The 25,018-nt window shown below is 45.6% G+C and overlaps 1 protein-coding gene across 1 annotated transcript in view; it reads left to right on the top strand.

Annotated features, from left to right (window-relative positions):
* Positions 1–25,018, top strand: part of LOC115465678 (SCO-spondin-like) — a 537,587-nt gene that overhangs the window by 283,601 nt on the left and 228,968 nt on the right. The window contains exons 58-66 of the mRNA XM_030196374.1: positions 871–1,000; positions 1,741–1,866; positions 2,667–2,758; positions 6,602–6,784; positions 8,960–9,130; positions 10,392–10,644; positions 16,237–16,283; positions 21,358–21,528; positions 22,889–23,020. Of these exons, the coding sequence (XP_030052234.1) occupies positions 871–1,000; positions 1,741–1,866; positions 2,667–2,758; positions 6,602–6,784; positions 8,960–9,130; positions 10,392–10,644; positions 16,237–16,283; positions 21,358–21,528; positions 22,889–23,020 (1,305 nt within the window). The remainder of the gene's footprint in view (positions 1–870; positions 1,001–1,740; positions 1,867–2,666; positions 2,759–6,601; positions 6,785–8,959; positions 9,131–10,391; positions 10,645–16,236; positions 16,284–21,357; positions 21,529–22,888; positions 23,021–25,018) is intronic.

Below are 25,018 nucleotides of genomic sequence, written 5' to 3'. Positions count from 1 at the left end.
CCCTGGCCAACCCCTTCGTTGTTCTGCCATTGCTCCGCCCCCAACATCATGACGTTTGACGCGAGGGCGGGGCCCGGAGCGATTCCCGCCTCCCTGCCTCCCTCCATGCCAACCCCTTCGTTGTTCTGCCATTGCTCCACCCTCGAGGGCGGGGCCCGGAGCGATTTTGGTGGCTTCACCACCACGAACCTTCGAACCTTTTTGAAGGAAGTCAGGGCTTGGCTTCACTGACGTCAGTGTCCTCAGAACGTTGAGGGTGAGTTTTATTATAGTAGATAACTAAAGGGAATGAAAAGCTTAAGAAACAGATTGGGATATATATGAACAAGTTCTATTGAGTGTTGACTGGATACCAAGAAGTTTCATATTGGATATTCATATGGTTCCAGTTTAAATATTGTGAGTCTTGCCTTTAGCTTAGTATTGTCCAGCAGCTTTGGCATCTGTTCTAAAATGAGACATTTGTTGCAGAGTTTCTAAAACCAAATTTCTAGCTGAACTCTTGAAATATTTGGCAGTATTTGTGAGAAGGTCAAACACTCGGTTCTCTCCTCTTGCTGAGAGCTTCAGCTGCACCTGTTCTTTCCCAGGAGATTCTCATGGCCTCCAGCCACGTATGCGCTTCCCAGGAAGATTGTCAGGGTCTCCCAGACATGTCTGTACTGACCAGAGAGTCTCAGTGTTCCTGATCATGTCTGTGGTACCTAGGAAGACTCCTGTAGCCCCAGGCCATTTCTGTGCTCACTACAGAAATTCTCAGGGTTTCTAACTACTTTTTGTTCCATGGAGGAGATTCCGAGGGCTCCTGATCATGTCTCCTTTGTCTGGGATATGGATGTTGAAGGTCTGTCACGTTTTTGTTTATTGCAGGCTGCCGATGCCATCCAGGGCTTTACCTGCAGGATGGACTTTGTGTGAACATCAGTCAATGTCATTGTTACGCACAGGATGAACGACACTTCCCAGGGGTCGTCTTCAGCAGGGATGACTGCAGGCACTGGTGAGTTCAGGATCCAGTGTGCATTCCATTCTCTAGGAAACTCCATCAGGGCTAGCTTACCTGTCAGGCAATAGCTCTCCAGTGATGAACAGCAGGGCCAACCAGTTCCTCAGGGAGTAGCTCTCTGGCTGTGAACATCAGGGCCAACCAGTTCCTCAGGGAGTAGCTCTCTGGCTGTGAACATCAGGGCCAACCAGTTCTTGAGGGAATAACTTGTGGGCTGTGAACATCAGGGCTAAACAGTTCTTCAGGGAGTATCTCCCCAGTTGTGAACACCACCATGAGCACCAGAGACAGCTTATTCTTTAGGGAACAGCTCCTCATCTATAAAAACCAAGATGAGCAAGTTTATCTGGAAATGACACCCCTTCCCTGAACATTAAGGTCAGTCCCTTTCTCAGGGAACAGCTGCCTTTTATGCAGAAACATCCTGCCTTTTCAGATCCTCTGTCTCTGGATCACTGGCCCTACCAACAGGGACTACACTTACAGATATACAGAAATACAACCATAGCTAAAAAGTGCCCCACAGCCATGTTGTGACTCCATGTGTACACACTGTATTTGCAGGTCACATGTGTTCATGCACAAGCACTGTATATAGCACATCTGAAAATAATAACTGTTTATTGCAGAAGCCCTGAGAATATGAATCTCCTCTGTTCTTGCTGGGAGTAAGGCTGCCTGTGGAGACTGAGTTTGCTTAACATTCCTGACCCATGATCTCTCTCTTTCCACAGTGTTTGCCACAATGGGAAGATCACGTGCGATGACTCCTTTTGTCCGGTGAACTGTACCTGGTCCACATGGTCACACTGGACGCCTTGTGACAGAAGCTGTGGCTCAGGGATCCAGGAGAGATTTCGGTACATACAATTCACATCTGTACTTTATTTTCTTTTAAAGAGTTAGTCATAATAAGATTCATTAAATTCTATATTGCAGTGATGTAGACATGGGTTGGCACAGGCCCAGCCACTTTGAACTCAGGCCCACTCAGCAGCAATACAGCTGTGATGTGGCTGGCAGGGATCCCTAAGTCCCACCAGCTGGACTCCCAGCATCTTCCCCCCTCCCCCTGGGCAATCATGTGTTTCTTAAGTGCACTCCCCCAACCCCCCCCCCAGTACCTTTTAAATCTTTCAGTTCTTTGCCGGCAGTGATCAGAAACACATAAACACTGCTCGCGCGAGCCTCGAGCCTTCCCTCTGACGCAACTTCCTGTTTGCGAGACCAGGAAGTTGTATCAGGAAGGAATGCTCTGGGCCAGCATGAGTGTGGTTATGAGTTCCTGCTCGCTGCTGGTGCAGAACTAAAGGACTTAAAAGGTACCAGGGGGTTGGGGGAGTGGAGTTAAGAGACGATCACCTGGTGGGGAGGGGTTCTCATGCCCACCCACTTTGGGTTCAGGCCCGCCCAAAATTAAGTGTCTGGCTACACCCCTGTCCCATCCTATCAGCCAGTTTAGCAAAAAAGCGAAGATTGGAAACAGGTCTTTAATTTGAAGGAATAGGAGCATCCAGTGAGCTTGGTTTCAAAATATATGCTTCTAAAATGACCTTCATGATGTATTCTCCTGTACATTCTGACCTGACTCAGGTATTTTGAAGGTATCACATGTTCTTGGGTGTACTGTTACTTTTATTCACATTTTTTTCCCTCCCAGATCACCCTCAAACCCTGCTGCTGCATACGGCGGCCTTCCATGTGAGGGAAATGCCAGGGATGTGCGACCGTGCTATTCCACCTGTGTCACAGGTAGGTCAAATACACACCCATATCAGAAACTGGCTGCAGGTCATCTGTGCCTGGGAGATGCTGTGGCATCCTCCTTACTCAAGCATCTCTGCTGATCACTTGCCCCGAAGTCATTGAGCTAGGGAAACTTGATCAATGCTGGGTCGAGTTTCATTGGCTGATATATGCATGCAAATAGCACATCATGAAATGTTTTGATATAATCCAACGTGTCTTGTTGTTTTTCTTTATAAAAGTGGTATATAAAGAGGAGATTAGGAACTACAGGCTGGTAGTCTGAGTTTGAGGGTGGAAAAATTAATGCAGATTCTTCTGAAGCAAGGGATAGTGAACATTGTTATTCTGGTGTGTTGCATGGTCTGAGGTGGCATGGATTTAAGACTATCAGGCTTATTTTTGAAAGTGATCGCCGGCCATAAATCTTCCGACATAAATCTTTTTCGAAAATACGGTTCCGGTCAGCTGTTATGCCGCCGCCAAAATAAATCGCCGGCGACCTATTTCGCCGGCGACGTTTGATTATGCCCCTCTATGTCAAACAAAATCTAATTTGATTTTCTTTGATTGGGTGACCAAAGAATGAGATCAGGAGTTTACACTGAGTGTGGTTTACTTGGATTTCAGCAAAGCAAAGGCGTTTTTGACAGCATTGCCGCTTTCCCGTCGCCGCGCTGGTGAAAGTTCAAGGGGGCATGTTGGCGGCGAAGCGAAGGCGGGGCATGGGCGTGGCTACCAGATGGCCGGCTTTTGCAGATAGTGGAAAGAAAGAAAGCGGTGTTAATCAGTATTTCGCCGGGTTTACTTGGTCCTTTAATTTTCACGACCAAGCCCCAATTGACCAGATGACCACCGGAGGGAATGGGGGATGACCTCCCCATACTCCCCCAGTGGTCACCAACCCCCTCCCACACTAAAAAAATAAAAATAAAACACTTTTTTGCCAGCCTGTATGCCAGCCTCAAATGTCAAACCCAGCTCCCTGACAGCAGTATGCAGGTCCCTGGAGCAGTTTTTAATGGGTGCAGTGCACTTCAGGCAGGCAGACCCAGGTCCACCCCCCCTACCTGTTACACTTGTGGTGCTAAGTGTTGAGCCCTACAACCCCCCCTCCCAAAACCCACTGTACCCACATGTAGGTGTCCCCCTTCACCCATAAGGGCTATGGTAATGGTGTAGAGTTGTGGAGAGTAGGTTTTGGGGGGATTTGGGGGGTTCAGTACCCAAGGTAAGGGAGCTATGGACCTGGGAGCTATTTGTATATATTTTTTTAATTTTTACAAGTGCCCCCTAGGGTACCCAGTTGGTGTCCTGGCATGTCAGGGGGACCAGTGCACTACAAATGCTGGCTCCTCCCACAACCAAATGCCTTGGATTTTGCCGTGTTTGAGATGGCCGGCATTTTTTCCATTATCGCTGAAAAACAAAACCGGCGATCTCAAACCCGGCGAACTCTGGCATTTGGCCGGGGTAAACCGTATTATCGAAAAAAAGATGGCCGGCCATCTTTTTCGAAAATACGGTTCCGGTCAGCTGTTGCGCCGCCGCCAAAATAGATCGCCGGTGACCTATTTCGCCGGCGACGTTTGATTATGCCCCTCTATGTCAAACAAAATCTAATTTGATTTTCTTTGATTGGGTGACCAAAGAATGAGATCAGGAGTTTACACTGAGTGTGGTTTACTTGGATTTCAGCAAAGCTTCTGATGTTGGCCTGCATAGGAGTCTCACAAATAAACTAAATAGCCCGAGGTCAGATCCCAGAATGATGGCCTGTATTGAGTGCCATAGCGAGGGGAGCTGACACCCGGGGCGGGTTGCCGCTGCGCACCCCCCCCCCCCCGGGAGCAGCACGGCGTACCCTCCTCCCGCTGGAGCGCACCCCCCCCCCCCGGAGCGCATACCTCCCTCCCCTGGAGCGCATACCTGCGGCGAGGGACGGGCGGGAGGGCTGATCCGCCCTGACTGCACGTTGCTGGGGTGTGTCGGCTCCGCGCTGGCTCACTGCTCTCTCTGTCCCGGAACAGGAAGTAACCTGTTCCGGGGCAGAGAGGGCAGTGCACCAGCGCGGAGCCGACACCCCCCAGCGGCGTGCACCCGGGGCGGACCGCCCCCCGCCCCCCCCCTTTCTACGCCACTGCCTGGATTAGAGAGCAATTGAAGGACAGAAGATTGTGGCAGTGGCAGCACTGACAGGAATAGCTGTGTCTTTTTCTACTTTACTATGAGGGGAATTGGTGGTAGTTATAATAGTAGTAGCAATTATACTACCAGTAAGAACAGTAGTAATAGCCGTAACAGCAATAGAAGTGATAGCAAAAGAAATGAAAAAGTGATAAATTCTTCAAGAAGACCTTCTATTCATAAATTCTACCAGGGAAAGGGGTGTGCTCTGAAAAAGTGACACTTCATATTGTCAGGACTTTTACCTGGAAGATAGGAGGATACCTGCTCTCATTCAGTAACTGTTATAGATCCTGTACGAGCTGGAGACAGAAACCAAGTCTTCTGATTTACACATCAGAGTTCTGACAACTGGGTGTAAAGTAGAAACTCTACTTACAGTCCTATAGCTTCCAAGTGCAGGGATTATTCTGGTTATAGCTTCAGGGATTGAATTGAGGTTTCCTGGTTATTGCTTCAGGGATTGAGTCGAGGTTCTCTGGTTATGGCTTCAGGGATTGAACTTCTCCTGGTTAGAGCTCCAGGGACTGAATTGAGGTTTCCTGGTTATAGCTTCAGGGATTGAATTGAGGTTCCTTGGTTATGGCTTCATGGATTGAATTGAGGTCCCCTGGTTAGAGCTTCAGGGACTGAATTGAGGTCCTCTGGTTATGGCTTCAGGGACTGAATTGAGGTCCCCTGGTTAGAGCTTCAGGGATTGAATTGAGATCCCCTGGTTATGGCTTCATGGATTGAATTGAAGTCCCCTGGTTAGAGCTTCAGGGACTGAATTGAGGTCCTCTGGTTATAGCTTCAGGGACTGAATTGAGGTCCCCTGGTTAGAGCTTCAGGGATTGAATTGAGGTCCCCTGGTTATGGCTTCATGGATTGAATTGAGGTCCCCTGGTTAGAGCTTCAGGGACTGAATTCAGGTCCTCTGTTATAGCTTCAGGGATTGAATTGAGGTTCCTTGGTTATGGCTTCAGGGATTGAACTGAGGTCTCCTGGTTATAGCTTCAGGGATTGAATTGAGGTCCCCTGATTATGGCTTCATGGATTGAATTGAGGTCCCCTGGTTAGAGCTTCAGGGACTGAATTGAGGTCCTCTGGTTATAGCTGCAGGGATTGAACTGTAGCCCCCTGGTTGTAGCTTTAGGGATTGAACTTAAGTCCTCTGGTTGTAGCTTCAGGGGACAGTCGCCGGGATCTTAATGAATGGCGATGGAATGCATGTTCCCCGGACAGAGTTCCAGAAGTCATAATTAAGCATAGACCCTTTGTTCAGTTTATATTCATAGAGGTAGCAGTTGGAAGCAGATGCTGAGCTGCTAGAACACCATCAATGTATCCCCCCAGCATCAAATGACTGAGATGCATTGGGGAAGGAATTTTATTGCACGTAGCAGGAAGACATGCACCCTTCATTGTGGGTTCTATTGCCTCTTTTTAAAAGTTCCATTCAGTTTTATTGAGTGATTCTTCAACTTTACAAAAACAACGAACACAAAATTAAACAAAGACCATACAGTCATCTACAGTCTGTCTCATAGACAAGAGCATGAAATCAAAGCTTATCAACTCACATCATATTCAAAAGTCACCGAATATTTGACAGTTGACAAAAAATCAGAAATTGGCTTCCACATTTGTTGATTTTGTTCTCTCTTTGCCCCTGATGCCCAGAGTCTCCTAGCTTTTGGAGTGAATGGAGTGCTTGGTCTCCCTGCTCCACAACCTGTTTTTACAATGTGGAGCAGATGGGGATCAGGAAGAGATTTCGTTACTGTAACAACATGCTTGTGGGTTCGCTAGATTGTGAAGGAGAGGCTGTGCAAGAGGAGTCATGCAACACTTCGCTTTGTCCAGGTAAGAGAAGCAGAATCATCAGAAGTCTTGAGCTTTGGAACCTCTTAAAAATTTCAGGAAATAAAAGAGGGTGGAATGGTGCCAGGAAATGAACTAAGATCTATCAGCAATGTTCAGTCTTATGGTCCTGTGTTAGGATGTGAGGTTAAGATCCAAAGTGAAAAGTCTAACAGGAAAATGATTTCTGTTTTATCTATCATCCAAACAGATATTTAACAATGCCATAAGGTAGCCCTTCAGCCATTCTTTTGGCCCTTTCGGACCACCTCTGGATGCTGTGCATCATCTGTCAGTCTTTCTCGTTTCTCTCTCCACTTTCTGATGTGACTAGCGTTCTGATGCAACCCCAAACAGAATCTGTGTGCCCTGGCCAGGACTGCCGAGTGGGGGGGGGGGGGGGGGGGGGGGGAGCCAAGATTCCCCAGGTCTGGCCTCCAAGGGGGTCCTGACGCCGGCAAGGCTTCCAGAGGCAGACAGAAGGTTCTTCTCCCTTAATCTGTCTCTGTCCTGCTCTTGTGTTTCGGAACCTGGGTGATTGCGTTAACACAATAACACGGGTCCCAGCATACAGGAACAGGAGAGTGACAGACCAAGGGAGGAGCAGATGCAGGAAGGTAAGGGGGCGGGAGGAGGCGGTAGAGGCTGCAGTGACTGTGGCACTGGGTGGGGGGGGGCAGCAGCCCTACCCTGGGTCCAACTCTGTCTCTTGGCGGCCATGGCCATGGCCCTGGCCCTGGCTCTCTGGCTTTGTTTGGGCTCTTCTTCCTGGCTTTTTATGTCCCAAATAGCATTCTCTTGTCTGGTAGCTGTGGGTCCATTCAGGGTTCTGTACTGGTCTACTTTAGTTTCTCTTTATCCGGAACTCAGGCTGAGCTCCTCTGGCTGCCTCCTCTTCAGCCTTTTCTAAGCCCTTGGGTGTATTGACCTTTGCCAAGAGAAGTAGACTCAGGGCCGCCGAGAGACTGGGCCGGGCCCGGGACAAGGCCGCCGCTGCTGCTCCCCCCCCCCCCCCCCCGAGGTCACCGCCGCCACTCTCCACCTGCCCCTCTCCGTCTGCCACCGGGCTGGGCCCCCTGCATTGAAATCACAGTGCCTCTCACCTCCGTGTGAAAGCGCTGCAGGCAGCAGCAGATCGCCTCCCTTTGGGCCTCCTTCCCTCCCTGTGTCCCGCCCTCGCAGAAGTTACATCAGACGAGGGCGGGACACAGGGAGAGAAGGAGGCCCGAAGGGAGGCGATCTGCTGCTGCCTGCAGCGCTTTCGCATGGAGGGGAGAGGCACTGTGATTTCAATGCAGGGGGCCCGGCCCAGTGGCAGACGGTCGACGACGAAGGGCGGGTGGGATTGCGGCGCCGGGCTCCCCTTGGAGGCCCGGGAAACTGTGTCCCCCCTGCCCCCCCTCTCGGTGGCCCTGAGTAGACTTATTTGGGGAAAGCTTTTCTGGGGTCTTCCTGATAACTGGTGAACTTTAGCTTGTTATTATCCACTCTTGTATTCATGACCCTGCACTTTCCCGTTGACAATGTAGTCCACTCTCTTGGCCAGCCAGGCTAGTAGTATACTCTACACCCATCAGAAGTCCCTAGTGAATGCATATGCTGTCCACTTCATGTGGAATACAAAAGGTCAAAATATGTGGCTTCAAAGGGGTAGACTGAGGAGGAACATTGGGAAATGTTTCTTAAGTGACAGAGTGGTGGGTACATGAAACAGCCTCCCAGAGGAAGATGAACAAAAAGTGTATTGGAACTCCAAGAATTTTGGGATAAATACAAAGGATCACTAGAGGCATGGAAGTGAAAATAAAGTGAGAAGTATTTTGTATTAAGTTATTTACTGGAAGGTTAAATTAAAAAGTCTTTATCTGTTACTATATTCTGTTTGTCTACTTGCATCCATATCTGCAATCATACACTTTCATAATTTTCTTTTTTCCTTCTCTTTCATGCCTCGTTACCCTTGTTATCTTTTATCATCTGTTGCTATTCTCGTTTTCTTTTTCCTTTTTTCTCCTCTGTCCTTTTATTATTCTTTCCATTTATTCCCTTTTCTTCCTTGCTGTTCTTCCTTCACCCCCTTCTTCTGCTCCATTTAATCTTCATCATCTGTTCTTCTTTATCCCATCTCACTTGTTTCTCCTCTTCTCATTTCTTCCTTTCCTCCTCTTCCTCTCTCAGTGGAAGGAGGCTGGACTCCCTGGATGCCTTGGTCCGAGTGCACAGAAGCCTGTGATTCTGGTGTTCAGACCCGCAACCGGACCTGTTCCAGCCCAAACCCATCTCATGGAGGACTGGACTGCAAAGGTCCACTGATCCAAACCCGAGACTGTAACACGCATCCCTGTAAAGGTAAGAGAGCATCGCTTATCCTAAAATCCCTCTTACTCAGGACTGTAATGCACAACCCTCTTACAGAGAGAGAGAGTGCCACTGACATCCGATCTCTCACAGCCAAGCCAGTAATGTAGCAGTGAGGATGCACTCATCATGGCTAGTAGTGGGGCAAATCCATACTTTGCATGGTCAGATTTTTCAAGGAGTATGCTTTATCTACCCCACTGCCGAGCACCAAAACCTCTGCCTCATCTTTTATTTTTGTGCTTCCAACCCAATTGGAACTGGGGTGAGAATCTGGTCCTTTCATTCACAACTACCTGGAGTGGCCTAGTGGTTAGGGTGGTGGACTTTGGTCCTGGGGAACTGAGGAACTGAGTTCGATTCCCAGCACAGGCAGCTCCTTGTGACTCTGGGCAAGTCACTTAACCCTCCGTTGCCTACCGCATTGAGCCTGCCATGAGTGGGAAAGCACGGGGTACAAATGTAACAAAAAAAAAAAAATTTCCCCTCCCCCCCCACATTTTATATTTCATCTTCAACACACCTGGCCTTGTCATTGCAGTCAGACTGGGCAATGCACCAGCGCTCCTTCCAGAACTCACTGATCACGGGCTTTCAATCCATTCGTTGGCTGCTACTGTCACACAATGACTGAAACTTTCTCCCCCCAGGGGCTATGAGTGCTGTTCTCCCCCACCACCACCACACAACATGCCCATGCTTTGATTCATTTACAATCCACTGCCTTTGAAGCATCCTACCCTTAACATTCATTCCCCACATCTTTGGATACCTTCCTATGATCCCACTGCTCATGATTTAACCTTTCTTTTTCCCTCCGACCTGAAGCCTACGATCATCAATCACCATTACCTACTCTTTTGTATACCTTTTATGATGTCTGAACTGTCTTACCTCTTTCCACTAGGTGATTCTTCATATTTTCTGTCTTTTTTTTTCTGTAATTTAGTTAACTTAGCTATGTGAGTCTCTGTAAAAGGCACCCCGGAGCATCTACAGCCGTAAAACAAGCAATAGTAACAAACGAATGAATGAGCAGTACACCAATGCCCTTGCGGGTACTGGAATACCTGGCGGTGGGGGTTCTGTTGTTATATTCACTGAGTCAAGAGGTTACAGCTCTTTAAGAACTGCTGTTCTGTGTTGAACTCATGAGATCAGTGCTTAGCTCATCCTGTCAGGACTTTGAGGAGGAGCTCGGGGCCTTTGTCAAGGAGGCAAGCATCAGATCAACTGTTATCACTTTTTGCAGAACTATGTCCCGAGGACATGATCTTCCAGACAGTGGAGGAATGCCGCAGTGGTCGAGGAGCCTGCCCACGGCTCTGCTTGGACCAAGCCGCCAGTGTGGAGTGTGCTTCTACATGTTATGATGGGTGCTACTGCCCTGAGGGGCTTTTCCTGCAGAACAGCAGCTGTGTACCACCAAACCAGTGCTTGTGCTACTATCAGGGCGAGCTTTATGAGCCGGGGGACACCGCTGCACTGGATGCCTGCAATAACTGGTAAGTGTTTTAATCAGTGTGTTTTTTCTAGCGAAAAAGGTGCCATTGAGGGACCCACCCTACAGTAGCCAGGCTCCCTGCAGCCAATCACAGAATCCATGATGAGGCAAAATTGGTGTGTAGAGCCTGGGGATTATGGGTCAATTTTAGCAGACAGTGGAAAAGGTGCCGGTACTCAGTGCCTCCAAGTGCCCCCTCAAAAACAGCCCTGGTTTTAATAATCCTGCACTGGGAGTCAGAGCCACGCTAGAGAATTTACACTGTGAGCTTCTAATACCCAGTTCTCAGCACAGCAGTGTCTGGGACTTGTTATAAGTGTATCGGAGGTGCTTACTACAGTCAGATATATGTTATAATGAGATTATACTGCATTTAGAAGTCCTGATATACTTATAGCTAGTGAGGTTATTTATGCCGCTGCATGGGAAGGAGAGTGAACAGAAATATATAAAACAGCACTAGAAAGACAGAGAGCAGGGAAGATACCCAACTGGAGGCAGAACAGGGAAGAGAGACATACCTAAGCTAAAAGAACGGGGGGGGGGGGGGGGGGGGGGGGAGAGGAAGACTCCAGGATAGGGAGAACCAGTGAACCATAAGCAGGGGGAGTAGGAGGGATGAACTCCCCCATTTAAGGGAGAGGGAAATCCTTGTGGAGGTAAAATTGGTGAGAATAATACCCTAAACAATAGGGGGAGAGGATACTGGGCTAGATGGACCACTGTTCTGACCCAGTATGGCTACTCTTATGCTATGTTAACCCTCCATTGCCCCATGTAAAAAACTTAGATTGTGAGCCCTCTAGGAACAGAGAAAGTACGTTCACATAATGAATGTAAACGGCTTTGGTTGTACCCAAAGAAAGGTGGTATTTCAAATCCATGACCTTCTACCCACTTAATTACAAATAACTGAATAAAGGTATGTTGTAAGATCATAGTTTTAAATATTAAACTTTGTTTTACATATCTCTGCATGTTGAGAGTAATTCTATAATGGGGCATTTACTAAAAACAAGGATTATGTCTTCTGTTTTAAGCCTATTTTATGAAGAAAAGTAAGCACCAACTTTTCTTTATAGAACACTAACAAAAGTGGTTGAAAACATGCTTACTTTACACCAGCCCTGTAGCTGGTGTAAATGGTCGGGCCTAGTTGTGAGCTAGAACATGCATAAATGATAGTTATCCATAATTTACACAGTACTTGTGTGCTCTGCTCGCACTCCACCCAAAAGCCATCTAAGCACATGCCCACCAGCAAAACTCATGGTGTATACTTTTCCCTTAGTTGGTATTACTGTTTCTTCTAAGCTGAATGGGGACTCCTCCAACTGCATTGCTGCCACTGGGATCTGCTGTAAAGGTTAGGACATTAAATCAGGCGTGGACGTTATTCAAAAATACCATCATGGAAGCCCAGTCCAAATGCATTCCATATATTCGCAAAGGTGGAAAAAAAGAGAAAACTTCAGCCAGCATGGTTAAAAGGTGAAGTAAAAGAGGCCATTACAGCCAAAAGATTGTCCTTCAAAGGACCCAAATGAAGAAAATAAGAAACAACATAAGCACTGGCAAGTCAGATGCAAAGCATTAATAAAGAAAGCTAAAAGAGAATATGAAGAGAAACTTGCCGCAGAGGCTAAAACTCACAATAATAACTGAAGATTGGAGGGTGGCCAATGTGATGCCGATTTTTAAAAAAGGGTTCTAGGGGTGATCCGGGAAATTATAGACCGGTAAGCCTGGCATCGGTCATTTCTCTCAATGCAGGAGGGTGAACAGTGGAGTACCACAGGAATCAGTACTGAGACCGGTGCTATTTAACATATTTATAAATGAAATTGGAACGACGAGCGAGGTGATCAAATTTGCAGATGATACAAAAGTATTCAAAGTTGTTAAAACACGTTCAGACTGAAATATTGCAGGAAGACCAGGCGTCCAAATAGAAGATGAAATTTAACGTGGACAAATACAAGGTGATGCACATTGGAAAGAATAATTCAAATCATAGTTACCTGATGCTAGGGGTCCACCTTGGGAGTCAGCACTCAAGAAAAAGACGTGGGTGTTGTTGCAGATAATATGCAGAAATCTTGTGCTCAGTGTGCGGTGGTGGCCAAAAAAGCAAACAGGATGCTAGGAATTATTAGGAAAGGGATAGTGAATAAGACTGAAAATACTATAATGCCTTTGGTGTGACCGCACCTTGAGTATTGCGTTCAGTTCTGGTCGACGTATCTCAAAAATTATGTACCGGAATTAGAAAAGGTTTAAAGAAGAGCGACCAAAATGATACAGGAGATGAAACTCCTCTCGTATGAGGAATGGCTAAAGAGGTTAGGGCTCTTCAGCTTGGAAAAGAGACGGAGGAGGGGAGATATGATTAAGGTCTACAAAATTCTGAGTGGTGTAGAATGAGTAGAAGTAAATCGATTTTTTACTCGTTCCAAAAATGCAAAGACTAGGGGACACTCGAGGAAAGATACATGGAAAAGGAAATATTTTTTTTACTCAGCAACTTCTGGAACTGTTTGTCGGAGGATGTGGTAACAGCGGTTAGCGTATCTGGGTTTAAAAAAGGTTCGGACAAGTTCCTGGAGGAAAAGTCCACAGTTTGCTATTGAGACAGACATGGGAATCAACTGCTAACCCTGGGATTGTAGTATGGAGTGTTGCCACATTTTGGTTTCTGCCAGGTACTTGTGACCTGACTTGGTCTGGCATTGGTCTGACCCAGTATGGCTACGCTTATGTTCGTTTTGTGTTTTCAGTTGCTAGAGATAGGCAGGGTTCCAAGGAAGTTAGAGAAAGAACCGTAGTCAGCATGATGTCACAAAGCTGAAGCCGGTCCACCCAAGGAAGTTTTAATTCTCCCCAAAGCAGCCGCCACCATCTTGGCACACCCAAAACAATGTAATTGATAGGGCGACAAGCTCCACCTACTGGCTTCAGCCTACATAATGGGCCAAATAGGCTCATGCCGCCTCCTGTTCTGATTCCAGTCTCATTGGTAGAGCTCACAATTGAAAATGTGATAGTGAAACAGCACCTGCCACTAGCAGAACTGTAGGTGGAGGACTCTCGCTCAGATTAGAGAGAGCAGTGGTTGGTATTCTATAAGAGGCCATTTATGCTCATAAGTGACCACTTACTAGGGAACTCTATATATGGCACTTAACGTTATACGTTATTTCTGTGCCAATTTTCTGCACGGAAATGCGTTATAATGGAAGCAAGGTGCCAAAATGGCCCAAAAATGGCAGATGGGCATGAAAACTACACTTATGCATGTCCTTGAGGATCTGAAAAGGGGGCATAACGATGGGAGGGACATGGGTGGGTCGGGGTGTTCCCTTAAAATGCACGCAGTGTTATAGAATTTGGAGGATCTGCACCTAACTTGTGCGCCAGGATTTACATCTGGTTTCAGTTGGTGTAAATACTCTATAAAGTGTGCCCATCCCAGAGAACCTTTTATAGATTCTGTTTGACGCCACTTTTTTTCAGCGCCATATACTGAATCCAGTCCTTAATGCATGTATACAGCTAAAATATAAACTAACGCATGCGTCAACCTTTTCCTACCTGAGCACACAATTCTGGAATGCGCTGCCGCGCAACTTAAAAATGATCTATGAATTAATCAACTTCCGCAAACTACTGAAGACCCATCTCTTCAACAAGGCATACCACAAAGATCAACAAATATGAACTCCTATACATATATCCAGAATTGCCTTACAGTATTTACACGTCAAACTTCTATCATGTTTTATTGTTATCATGTTACTCAAGATCCTTCTATTATATTAAATGTATATTTTCTTAAATATTTCCACTTTTCATGATGTATTGTAAGCCACATTGAGCATGCAAAGAGGTGGGAAAATGTGGGATACAAATGCAATAAATAAATACCGTCATTTACTGGGTGGTTCCTTATAGAGTTACCTCCAATAAGGACAATTTTCAACAAATTTTACTTTGGTAAATGAGCTGTTTGAAATTTGTTGACCCTCCCTCTTCCGTGGGTAAAAAAAAAACACTCTATTGGTTCTTTGAGTTTTGTGTAACTGTCAGGACCCAGTGTTCTGCTCTGACAGCACATTTGATTTTGCCCCCCCCCCCCCCCCCCCAGTCAACTGCCTGATTTTCCTAATGGTTAAACTGGCTCTACCAAATGAAATTAATAGAGAAAGTTGAGAGGAAATTTTCTCTTTAGACAACTTGGTATAAGCATAGGGGTGTTGCCATTAGTGTAGTACCCATGAGGAAGTTGTGGTCCTGATAGGACACTCCCAGTAATGACCTAAAGCTTACAATACAGCAGGGGTTCTCAACACACCTAGCCAGTCAGGTTTTCAAGATATATCCTGAAAACCTGACTGGCTAGGTGTGTCCTGAGGAGTGGGTTGAGAACTATTGTAGTAGAGAGAAGAAACTCCCTCTCAACCCAATGCTTGTCCATAAGCTCTTTCTACTACACTGTAACACTTTTAGATTACTTCAATTTTTATTTTTGTAATTTTAATTTATTTCTCTCATGTTGTTTTCACTTTATTAAGTTCTGTTTTTTGTCTTTATTTATGTCCATGTGTTTATGTGTTCACTCAGAGGATTCTTGTATGTTGGAAGTGCCTAATTTTCAACTCTTTTGACCAGGGACATTGCCAGACACCCAATTTTGGGTGGGCCTGGGCCCCAGATGGGTGGGCAGAAGAACCCTGCCCTGTCCCACAGGTGATTTGGTCTCTTCTTCTATTACCTGCATTCCATATGGTCTCGCAAACATTCCCCTTCTCCCACATAAATTTTAAATAACAGATTTTCACTAGCAGCGAGCAGCAACTAATACACAATGCTCATGTTGGCCCCACAGCCTTCCTGTTTCCGCAACACATCTGAGGGAAGGCTGTGGGGCCGGTGTGAGCAGTATGTATCAGTCGCTGCAGGTGAAGATCTGCTATTTACAAGGTATGCAGGAGGGACAGTTCAGTTGTTGGGCGTTTTCAGCTGGTGGGGCTTGGGAATCCCTGCAGCCACATCATAGGTGTGCTGCTTCTGGATGGGCCTGGGCCCATCTTTGGCTATGCCACTGCTTTTGACTGAATATGTGCGGAAGATGATTTATTCCATTGCAGATCCAACGGGTTGGAATAAATTACTAGTGACTCTTAGGAAGCAGAAGAACTTGGCAGTGTTTAAGAGATTGCTAAAACAGCATTTGATGTCTCAGGTTGATTTTTGAATAGTGATTGCAATGACTGTAGAAGTATTATCCGGTTGATTGTCTTCTTGTTTTGTTTTTATTTTTGTTAGTGATTTGAATTGTGTGAAATGTATTTTATTATGTGTGTGTGTTGTACTCCGCTTTGGATAAAAGTGGATTCTAAATTGGAATAAATGAAATGAAATATTGTTATGTTTTATTTTTATAATACTTGGACCTCTGGGAAAGGTGGTTTATTAAATGGGAGAATAAATAAATATCTCTGAATACTATTGTATTGTGAAGACAGTTTGACTAGCTTTTTTTCCCCCTTTGGCCCTGAAGGAACTGAGTTATTCTCTTTTCTTACCATTTCAGTACCTGCATTTCTGGAGAGATGGTATGCGGGACTCAGCCTTGCGCAGGTAATTCACATTTTAATATTTTTGTGAAGATTTCAAACTTGTCAGATAATTGGGAGAGATTCCCCTCAGGTGTGGCTGCCCTGGCTTCCGCAGCCATGTTGCCAGCAAGACTGTAGTAGATGCGAGCATCACAGGCTTGGCTGTGGTACAGTTTAGTGTTACAGGGGTGACACTCCTACAGTTACAATTATCTTCTTTTCTTCCATTGAGTTTGATTGGGCCTTCATTTCTGAGCTGCCCCTGGCTTTCTCTTTTCTGTCTCCTTTTTGACAATAAGATAAAGTTCACATTCACACTTGAGCTGTTACTGTACTTGTCAATCTTCTTTCTGAGAAACAAGGAAGATTTGAGCAGAAAAGGACCACTTGGTCCACCAGTCTTTCCATTATATTGTGAGAGGTGTTGATCTGTGGTCTTTTCCCCTCCCTCTGCCACTCAGTGTCCATTTTGTCTATCCCGGTGTGCATGCTTGAATTCTGCCACTGTTCCAGCTTCTTTAACTTCTGTTCCAGCTGTTCCCCCAATCTGCAAGTGAAAAAGTATGTCCTTGTTGATATTCAAAATGATTTAACTGGCCAGAAACAGACGCTGACCGGTTAAATCACTTGTTTGGGGCTATCATCTAATTTTCAACAACATTTAACCGGTTATCGCCACTGAAAATTAGCAGTTAGCGCCTACGTGAAAACCAGCTATTTTGGGGGCATTCCAGGGACAGAGTCAGCGCTTGGCCAGTTAAAAATGCCGATATTCAGTACTTAAATAGCTAGGGTAACCACATAAATAGGACAGCATAAAACACAATAAACACAATCCTATCTTTATGCGGTGTGTCATAGCCGGTTAAGGGGTCCTTTTACTAAGGTGCGCTGAAAAATGGGCTGCGCTCATGTAGGCGCATGTTTTGGGTGTGCGTAGATCCATTTTTCAGAGTGCCTGTAAAAAAAAAGCCTTTTAAAAATTTTTGCCGAAAATGGAGGTGCAGCAAAATAAAAATTTGTTTGCGTCCATTTGGGGTCTGAGACCTTACCACCACCCATTGACTTACTGGTAAGGTCTCACTTATTAACCGTGCGGTAATCATCTACGTGCATAGAATGACGATTACCACCTGGTTTCCGCTGCGTGCCGGAAAATACAAAATGCTGACCGCCGCTGGCTGAATATTTTCCCCTTCATCTCATTCTTGTTGAACTTCCCTTCCTTTATTTTCATATGGAGCTCACAACCCTGGCTGCAAAGTACCTGTGAATTGCAGACTCAGTTTCAAGGGAAACTCCTTATGTGCTGAAAATATGGCTCCTGAGCGCAGCTAAATTAGGATCCAAGTGTTTTATTCCTGCTTGGGAGCAGGTGCAAAGTACACAACAGAATGTACACACAGGGATTTGAAAATGAACACTTCCTTGACCTATTCCTGCTAAACAATAGTTCTCGCAACATTGGCTTCTGCAGTTGTACCAGCAAACAGCAAAAAAAGTCCAGGCTGTGCAACAGGCGGCTAAATTACAGTGATTAAGGCTTAGTAAACACCAACTTAACCAAACTGAGGATGAGCCAGATGCTTTACCGAGGCCCTTTGAGGAAGTAGCAGTGGATAAAGCAGAGGAGTGTGTGCTCGACTCCGTACTTCAATGGGAAGCTCGAGCCTTACATAGAAAATTGTACCATTATGCGTTAGGGAGATCTACTGGAATCAGATCATCAAACCACCCTAGCTGAGGTCTCATTATTGATTTTTTACAGAGGCAATATCACCTCATCTGTTCTTGGTCATTTAGGGAAATTAAAATATATCAATATGATAGATTCTAGAAAATGATACCGTCAAATTCTTTTGCTATGCAAAAAAACAAAAAGGAAGAAAAAACCCCTATAAAGGTTGCCTATCGATTATTTATTTACTATACTGTTTCAAATTGCATTCACAAAACAGAACGGTTTACATCATAATATAAAATCTCATATTAAAAAAGCATATAAGAAATCCATCAATTAATAGAAAAGCACAGCAAAACTAAAAGAACATTCTAAAAATAATAACATCATTGAGCAAGGACAACCATTCATAACAGACTACATAAGCAAACATATTATGTTACTGTATATTCATTCTGCATATTTTCTCACTTTTAACTCAGATTATTTTCAAGCGTATTCTGAAACAGATATGTTTTCAGAAGTTTACGAAACCGAACATAGGACTCTTCTAATCTTATGATCTTAGGGAGACAGTTCCAATGATAGGGGGCTAGAAAGAAGAAATCTGACAAGAAAAAGTAGGTGTGGACCCTCAGTTCCTCCAACACAGTAAAAAGCAGTAATACTAGAGGGTAAGGCAAAATTGTTTTATTGATCTACCGTGTTTCCCCAAAAATAAGACAGTGTCTTATATTAATTTTTGCTCCCAAAGATGCACTAGGTCTTATTTTCAGGGGATGTCTTATTTTCGGCGAAACACGGTACAAGCCATACCCAAATGCACCACACTAGAGAACCAAACGATTACACATACAAAAAAAAAAATCCCAACGATGGCCCCTGATAGAGGAAGAACGAGGAAAAGAATGTGTTGCTTTGTGTTATAGACGTCCGGCTCTCACAAGGACACAAAAAAACAACCAACCTCCCCTAATAAACCACAACATAGTACCATATCGCCATCACTACCTCCACACTAATGGGAACTGGGCTGGGTGGCTAGTTGCCAAATAGTGAGCTTCTGGTGGGAGAGAGTGGGCACCCATCGGGGCCAAACAAAAACTTTGCTAGGTCTTACTTTCGGGGGAGGCCTTATATTTAGCAATTCAGCAAAACCTCTACTAGGTCTTATTTTCAGGGGATGTCTTATTTTCGGGGAAACAGGGTAGGTAAATTATAAGCAATACAACACTGCACCAAGAGGCTTGCCAAGATGCACAGGCTTGACATGGGACCCACCGATTCACTGGAATCAGCTGCCACGCTCAGAAGCATCTGGTACGATCTGTTATGGAAAGTCTCCAAAGGACGTTTTTGAGACATTTGCTCTTTATCCAGGATATTAGCGTTTGACTCCTGAGGCAGGCACACATGGCACCGAAACACGGCCCGTGTCAGTTCCCTTTTATTAAAGATTGTACCATTGTTCCAACCTTTGGTGGTTTTCATTAACTGACGGCGTTCTACAGGAGTTTCATTAATTACTTTGGCTGTCTTCACTGACTGACGGCGTTTTATAGAAGTATCTTATATTTCTCTAGTGGGCAATTGAACCCCCCCACTTGTATATCTTGAAATTAAACCTAGACCCCTGAGGCAGGCATTGTTTACGCCGAAACACAGCCTGTGTCGGATCTTATCTCAATAAAGGACTCCTGTTGTCTCAGTCTTGAAGGCCCAGTTGTGCTATTTTCTTTGTACTCCTGAGGCAGGCGCACGTGGCACCGAAACACGGCCTGTGTCGGGTCCCTTTTATTAAAGATTGTACCATTGTTCCAACCTTGGAGGCCCTTTTGTGCTTTGTTTTGTTGATAGAATTGACTTCAAGCAGCAAATTGCATGTTAGGGAATAGCATCTCTGAATATAAAGAATGCAGCCCCGCTGCCCCAGAAGTTCCTTACTTACCAGAACTTTAAAAAAAAATGCCTGCCATTCAACGGCAGCATTAAGACCCTGTGGTTCAATGGTCTGTAATCTATTGATCCATCTCTGCTCGTTGAAGGTCACACATACTTTTTGTGACCTTGCAGTTCAACACATTTCCATTATAATGAAACTCACCCTCAACGTTCTGAGGACACTGACGTCACTGTCAGTTCCTCTGGGCACTTCCGGTTCAAAGGGTTCGTGGTGGTGAAGCCACCGAAATCACTGTGTTGGGGCCCCGCCCTCGCGTCAAACGTGATGACGTCGAGGGTGGAGCAATGGCGTCAGTGGCTTCACAACCAACGACTCAGCACATTGAAGGTGGCGTTGGCGTGCGTTGACGAGGTCCGCAACAATGGCAGTCAGTGCCTTCACAACGCCGAAGGGGTGAGCAGGGAGGGGAGGGGGGGGGTTCGGGAGGAAACCCTTGCTAGTGCCCGTTTCATTTGCGCCTGAAACGGGCATGTTTTACTAGTTATACATAAATACATTTTTTGTGCCATTACTACCAATTGCGCTGGCGCTATCTGGATAATGTTGGGGTACTCCAGGGGTGTAGCCATGAGTTATCTGGTTAGTGATGATTTTCAGTCCACTAACTAGGTAACTATCCAGATAAAAATTAGGACAATTTTATCTGGGTGCTTATCCGGGTACTTGTCTTAATATCACCTGTAGCCAGATAACTGCTGGCAGCTGCTTTCTACCCAAATATTCAATGCCCGTATCCGGGTGCAGCCCACACTGAATACCCAATAAAAACCCATGGCAACTGGCGCTTAGAAAAACGCTGACTACTGTGGGCTGAATATCGAGGGGCTAGAATACAAAAGCATACAACGATTGTAATGTCCATATAGTCTGCCTGATTTCCTTTCTTTTTCATTATTGCAGACTCTATGTTCAATTCAATTCTTGTATACAGCTAATATACCCTTTCCAGGATTCAGTGTGATTTACGTTCTAGGTGAGACAAAAGCAGATAGTGTTAGTGTGAGGTATGAGAAACATTAGAAATGCACAAGGCTAAAAACATTAAAGGAAAAGATAATGGATTATACTAGGAAGTAGAAGCCATGATAGATTATTATGAAGCAGTCTTTGGGAAGAGAAAGGTTTTTAGCCTCTTCCTGAAGTTGAGGTAGCTGTTTTCCGTTCTGATGGGAATAGGTAGAGAGTTCCATATTTTGACTCCAAGTACGAGGAATAGAGAGACTTCTGGTTTACATACAATTCAGATTATTTTATTCTTTAACACTCTAACCTTCTGTTACAAAACATCCATTATTCTCTTCTTAACCGTTAAGGCCTGGGCCCATCTGCCATAGTCCAATTCTCTCTTCCTTCTCTCCAGTCTTTCAATTATCATTGTTTCTCTTCTTTCCCTACCAGCTAGTGTTATTATCAATCTCTTCTCAGCTGTCACTGTCTGATCTTCTTTTGCAGTGGATTGCAGCTGGAGTAGTTGGACTTTGTGGAGTTCCTGCAGCAGAAGTTGCAATGTGGGGACACGACGTCGGTACCGCTCTGGTACAAACCCCCCTGCTACATTTGGAGGTCTTGATTGTGTGGGCCCTAATGTTGACATTGAGTTTTGTAGCCTCCAGCCTTGTCGAAGTAAGTGCCGGTGGCTGGCCTTTCCTACTGTTCTCTGTTCCTCTTCTTGTCAGTGCTTGGTTCTTTTAATAGCTCCTTTAACTAAGGCCCAATGTTACAGACAAACTCTGAGGAGGCACCATCAGATCTAATGACGACTATTTGGAAAAGAAGAAGAGCAAATATGAAGGGCAGACATAGAAGAAAATAGACAAGATGTAAATGACAGGAGTGTGAGAGAGGCTTAAGTACAGGATAAGATGGAGAGCGAAGATGGGATTAAGAATTTAACTTCATGTTGGCTAGAGAGGTTGGTATGTAGGAGATGATGAGTAGGAGGAACAGAAACAGTAGGCAAGGATGCCTGGGGTATCTGATGGGCTGAACAGGAAGAGGCAGCATTAATAATGACATTTTTGAAACCACAGTGAGGATAGAAGAAGTGATCTTTGGATAGTTGGGTTTTTTTTTTTTGTTACATTTGTACCCTGAGCTTTCCCACTCATGGCAGGCTCACTGTGGTTTACATGGGGCAATGGAGGGTTAAGTGACTTGCCCAGAGTCACAAGGAGCTGCCTGTGCCTGAAGTGGGAATTGAACTCAGTTCCCCAGGACCAAAGTCCACCACCCTAACCACTAGGCCACTCATCCACTTCCTATATTGATTCAATAAAAGGTATTACAATATACAGATAATCCAAAGGTAAAGACATCTAGATAGGAGAGGTTAGGAGAATCTGTGGGGGAATGAGAACTGTCTGAAAAGAAATATGCAGCAGTAGTAGAAACATGTCAGAATGACCAGATACATTAAGGGTGTGCCTGTCAGAAAGGGACGGTAAAAGAGATAAAAGCTATGAATTACAGGTGGCATTTCCAGTGACATGGAGCTTAATTAGCCTTAGGTAACTGGAGCAAAGGGCACAGTGGGATCAGTAAAGAGGAGGAAGCAAGTGAGGTGGAGGAGGATGAAGAAAGGAGAGGATCTCAATGTTTTCAACATTAAACTTCAGTGTGTAGTCACTCTTCACTGCAGAAATGATATGATAGAAAAGTAAAACACCTTCTGTACATTTAAGATAAGAAAGGTTGTACTCCTGTGCCATGACTGAGGCTGAGTGTGTGTTATGGATGTAGGAGAGGCTGCACTGAAGCTCAGTAGGGATCATGGTTGCTGTTGCTGTCTGTTCCTCCCTCTGTCTTTGTTCAGGTGCAAAATATATGCATCAAATGTTTGTTTGTGCATGCATTAATGTTTGCACTGTCTGTGTGTCAGTGGTCCCTATCAGAGTGCAGGATATGTTTCAGCGTTTCAATTTTGTTGAATGTCTAAGCGGTTACATGCATTGTTACATGCGTGTGCTGTCTATCTCTTTTTCAGGTCCTCCTGGTGAGTGGGGAGCCTGGTCAGAATGTTCTGTGCCTTGTGGTGGTGGTTACAAGAACAGGACACGAGTCAGTGTCGTGCTGCGCAGGATCGAGTTCTCTACCTGCAACCTCCATGCCTGTGCTGGTGAGACTGCTCTCCCCCTCATGTCTCTCCCTCTCCTTTCTGCCTGAGAGGAAACCCTTGAAACGTATGTTGTCACTGAAAATCAGGGGCGTATCTGTAATGGGGCCACGGGAGCATGGGCCCCCGTAGATTTGGCCCTGGCCCCCGCTCGCTGCCGCCGCCAACCTCCCTCCCCGCCACCAATGGAAGCCTATGGACGCCGCGGGGGGTGGGGGTGGGAGGCGCGAAAACGTGCCCCCGCACTTCGGGCTCTCGCCCCCTCCCGGCAAAGGTCAGATACGCCCCTGCTGAAAATGCTCAGCTTGCAGAGGTCCTGGTCTTGGTGCTGGAAACTTGTGGTTCAGCTCTGTATACTTCAGCTCTCAGGGCAATATGGAAGTACGGAAATGCCAGAGACCATCTTTGTACATTTCTCCCTTTAAAAACAGGGGTTCTCAACTTAGTCCTCTGGACCCATCAAGACAGTATGGTTTTCAAGATATCCACAATGAATATGCATGAAATAAATTTGCATGCAGTACCTCAGTTGTATGCAGTTTATAGTTATGTACATTCATTATGGATATCCTGAAAAGCTGACTGGCTGGGTATGTCCCAAGGACAGGGTTGAGAACATGTCTGGTCTAGATGTACGTTCCGTAAACTATAGATGTTTTACTCTCCAGTCCCAGGAGCTGCAAGCACAGGCTAACAACTGGGAGAACTATTTTAACAAGGACTTCTCAACAAATACGGGAGGTTTAGGTTCCCAAGTCAATGCAAAAGTAGTTAAATACCCTCTGAGAAAGACACTTGGTGAGAATGTGTAAAAAGAAGTGATTACCAGCTTTTTATGCTTACCCAAACTATGCATAAGTAACAAAAGAAAGTAGCATTGAGATGTTTCCCATTTTGTATTTAGTTATAAATCTGATTAAGGACAAGCATGACACAGATTCTTACTAAAACTAGCCATTGAGCCCGTAAAAACGGGCTTGTATAGGAAAGGGGGGGGGGGGTTGAAAGCCCCTTCCCGTCGCTGCTGCAAGGCCCCCCCCCCCCGCCGCCGAGCTCGCCCCCCCCCCCCGAGTCGCCGCCACCCCTCCACCCGACCGGGCCCTCGCTCCGCTATTGAAACAGCGAGGGAATGCAGCGCAGCACACAGCTCTGCTCAGCTGCCGTCGGCCTTCCTTCTTCTTCTCTGCCTATGTCCCGCCCTCGTGTGATGTAACGTCGTCGAGGGCGGGACGCAGGCAGAGAAGAAGGAAGGACGGCAGCTCAGCAGAGCTGTGTGCTGCGTTCCCTCGCTGTTTCAATAGCGGAGCGAGGGCCCGGCCGGGTGGAGGGTGGGTGGCGGCGGCAACTCCGGGTGGGGGGAGCGTTAGCGACGGTGATTTCGTCCCTCGCAAATACGCAGTAGAGACCCTCTCTGTTCCGCTCCCGTCATCACGTATTGATGCGGGGGCGGGGCAGAGAGGGTCTCTACTGCGCATTTGCGAGTGAGTACGACACTCGCCATTTATATGTTTGATAGGGTAAAGGAATTTGGATATTGGCCTACGCTGCGGACATTATACAAGCCTGATGCACAATCTAGAATAAAAATGCCCATTGATGTTACTGAATGTGAGGACTATATGCTCTGAAAAGTTGCAATCAAGAGCAATACATTTCTCAAATTATTTTTTAATATATGAATTTCATTTCATTGTTATATCATTTCCCTACCAACACTATAAGCCAGCCAGTACTTATGCTTGAAAACAATCACTGCAGGTTCCTTTCTCATAGAATCTAGCTTCTGCCACCACAAGTTTGATTAAAATGCTAACTCTTCCTCTCTATGATTCCCCAATGTGTCTATAACACATGAACCTTATTCGTCCACAGCAACTCTATGTATTTGTTTCACTACTGGAAATGGCGATCGCCTCTACGGTATTACGTAAGCCACATTGAGCCTGCATATAGGTGGGAAAATGTGGGATACAAATGTAACAAATAAATAAAATAAATAAA

Source organism: Microcaecilia unicolor, chromosome 1, assembly GCF_901765095.1.
Source record: "Microcaecilia unicolor chromosome 1, aMicUni1.1, whole genome shotgun sequence".
NCBI classification, from domain to species: Eukaryota; Metazoa; Chordata; class Amphibia; order Gymnophiona; family Siphonopidae; genus Microcaecilia; species Microcaecilia unicolor.
This window is presented reverse-complemented; position numbering and strand designations above follow the sequence as displayed.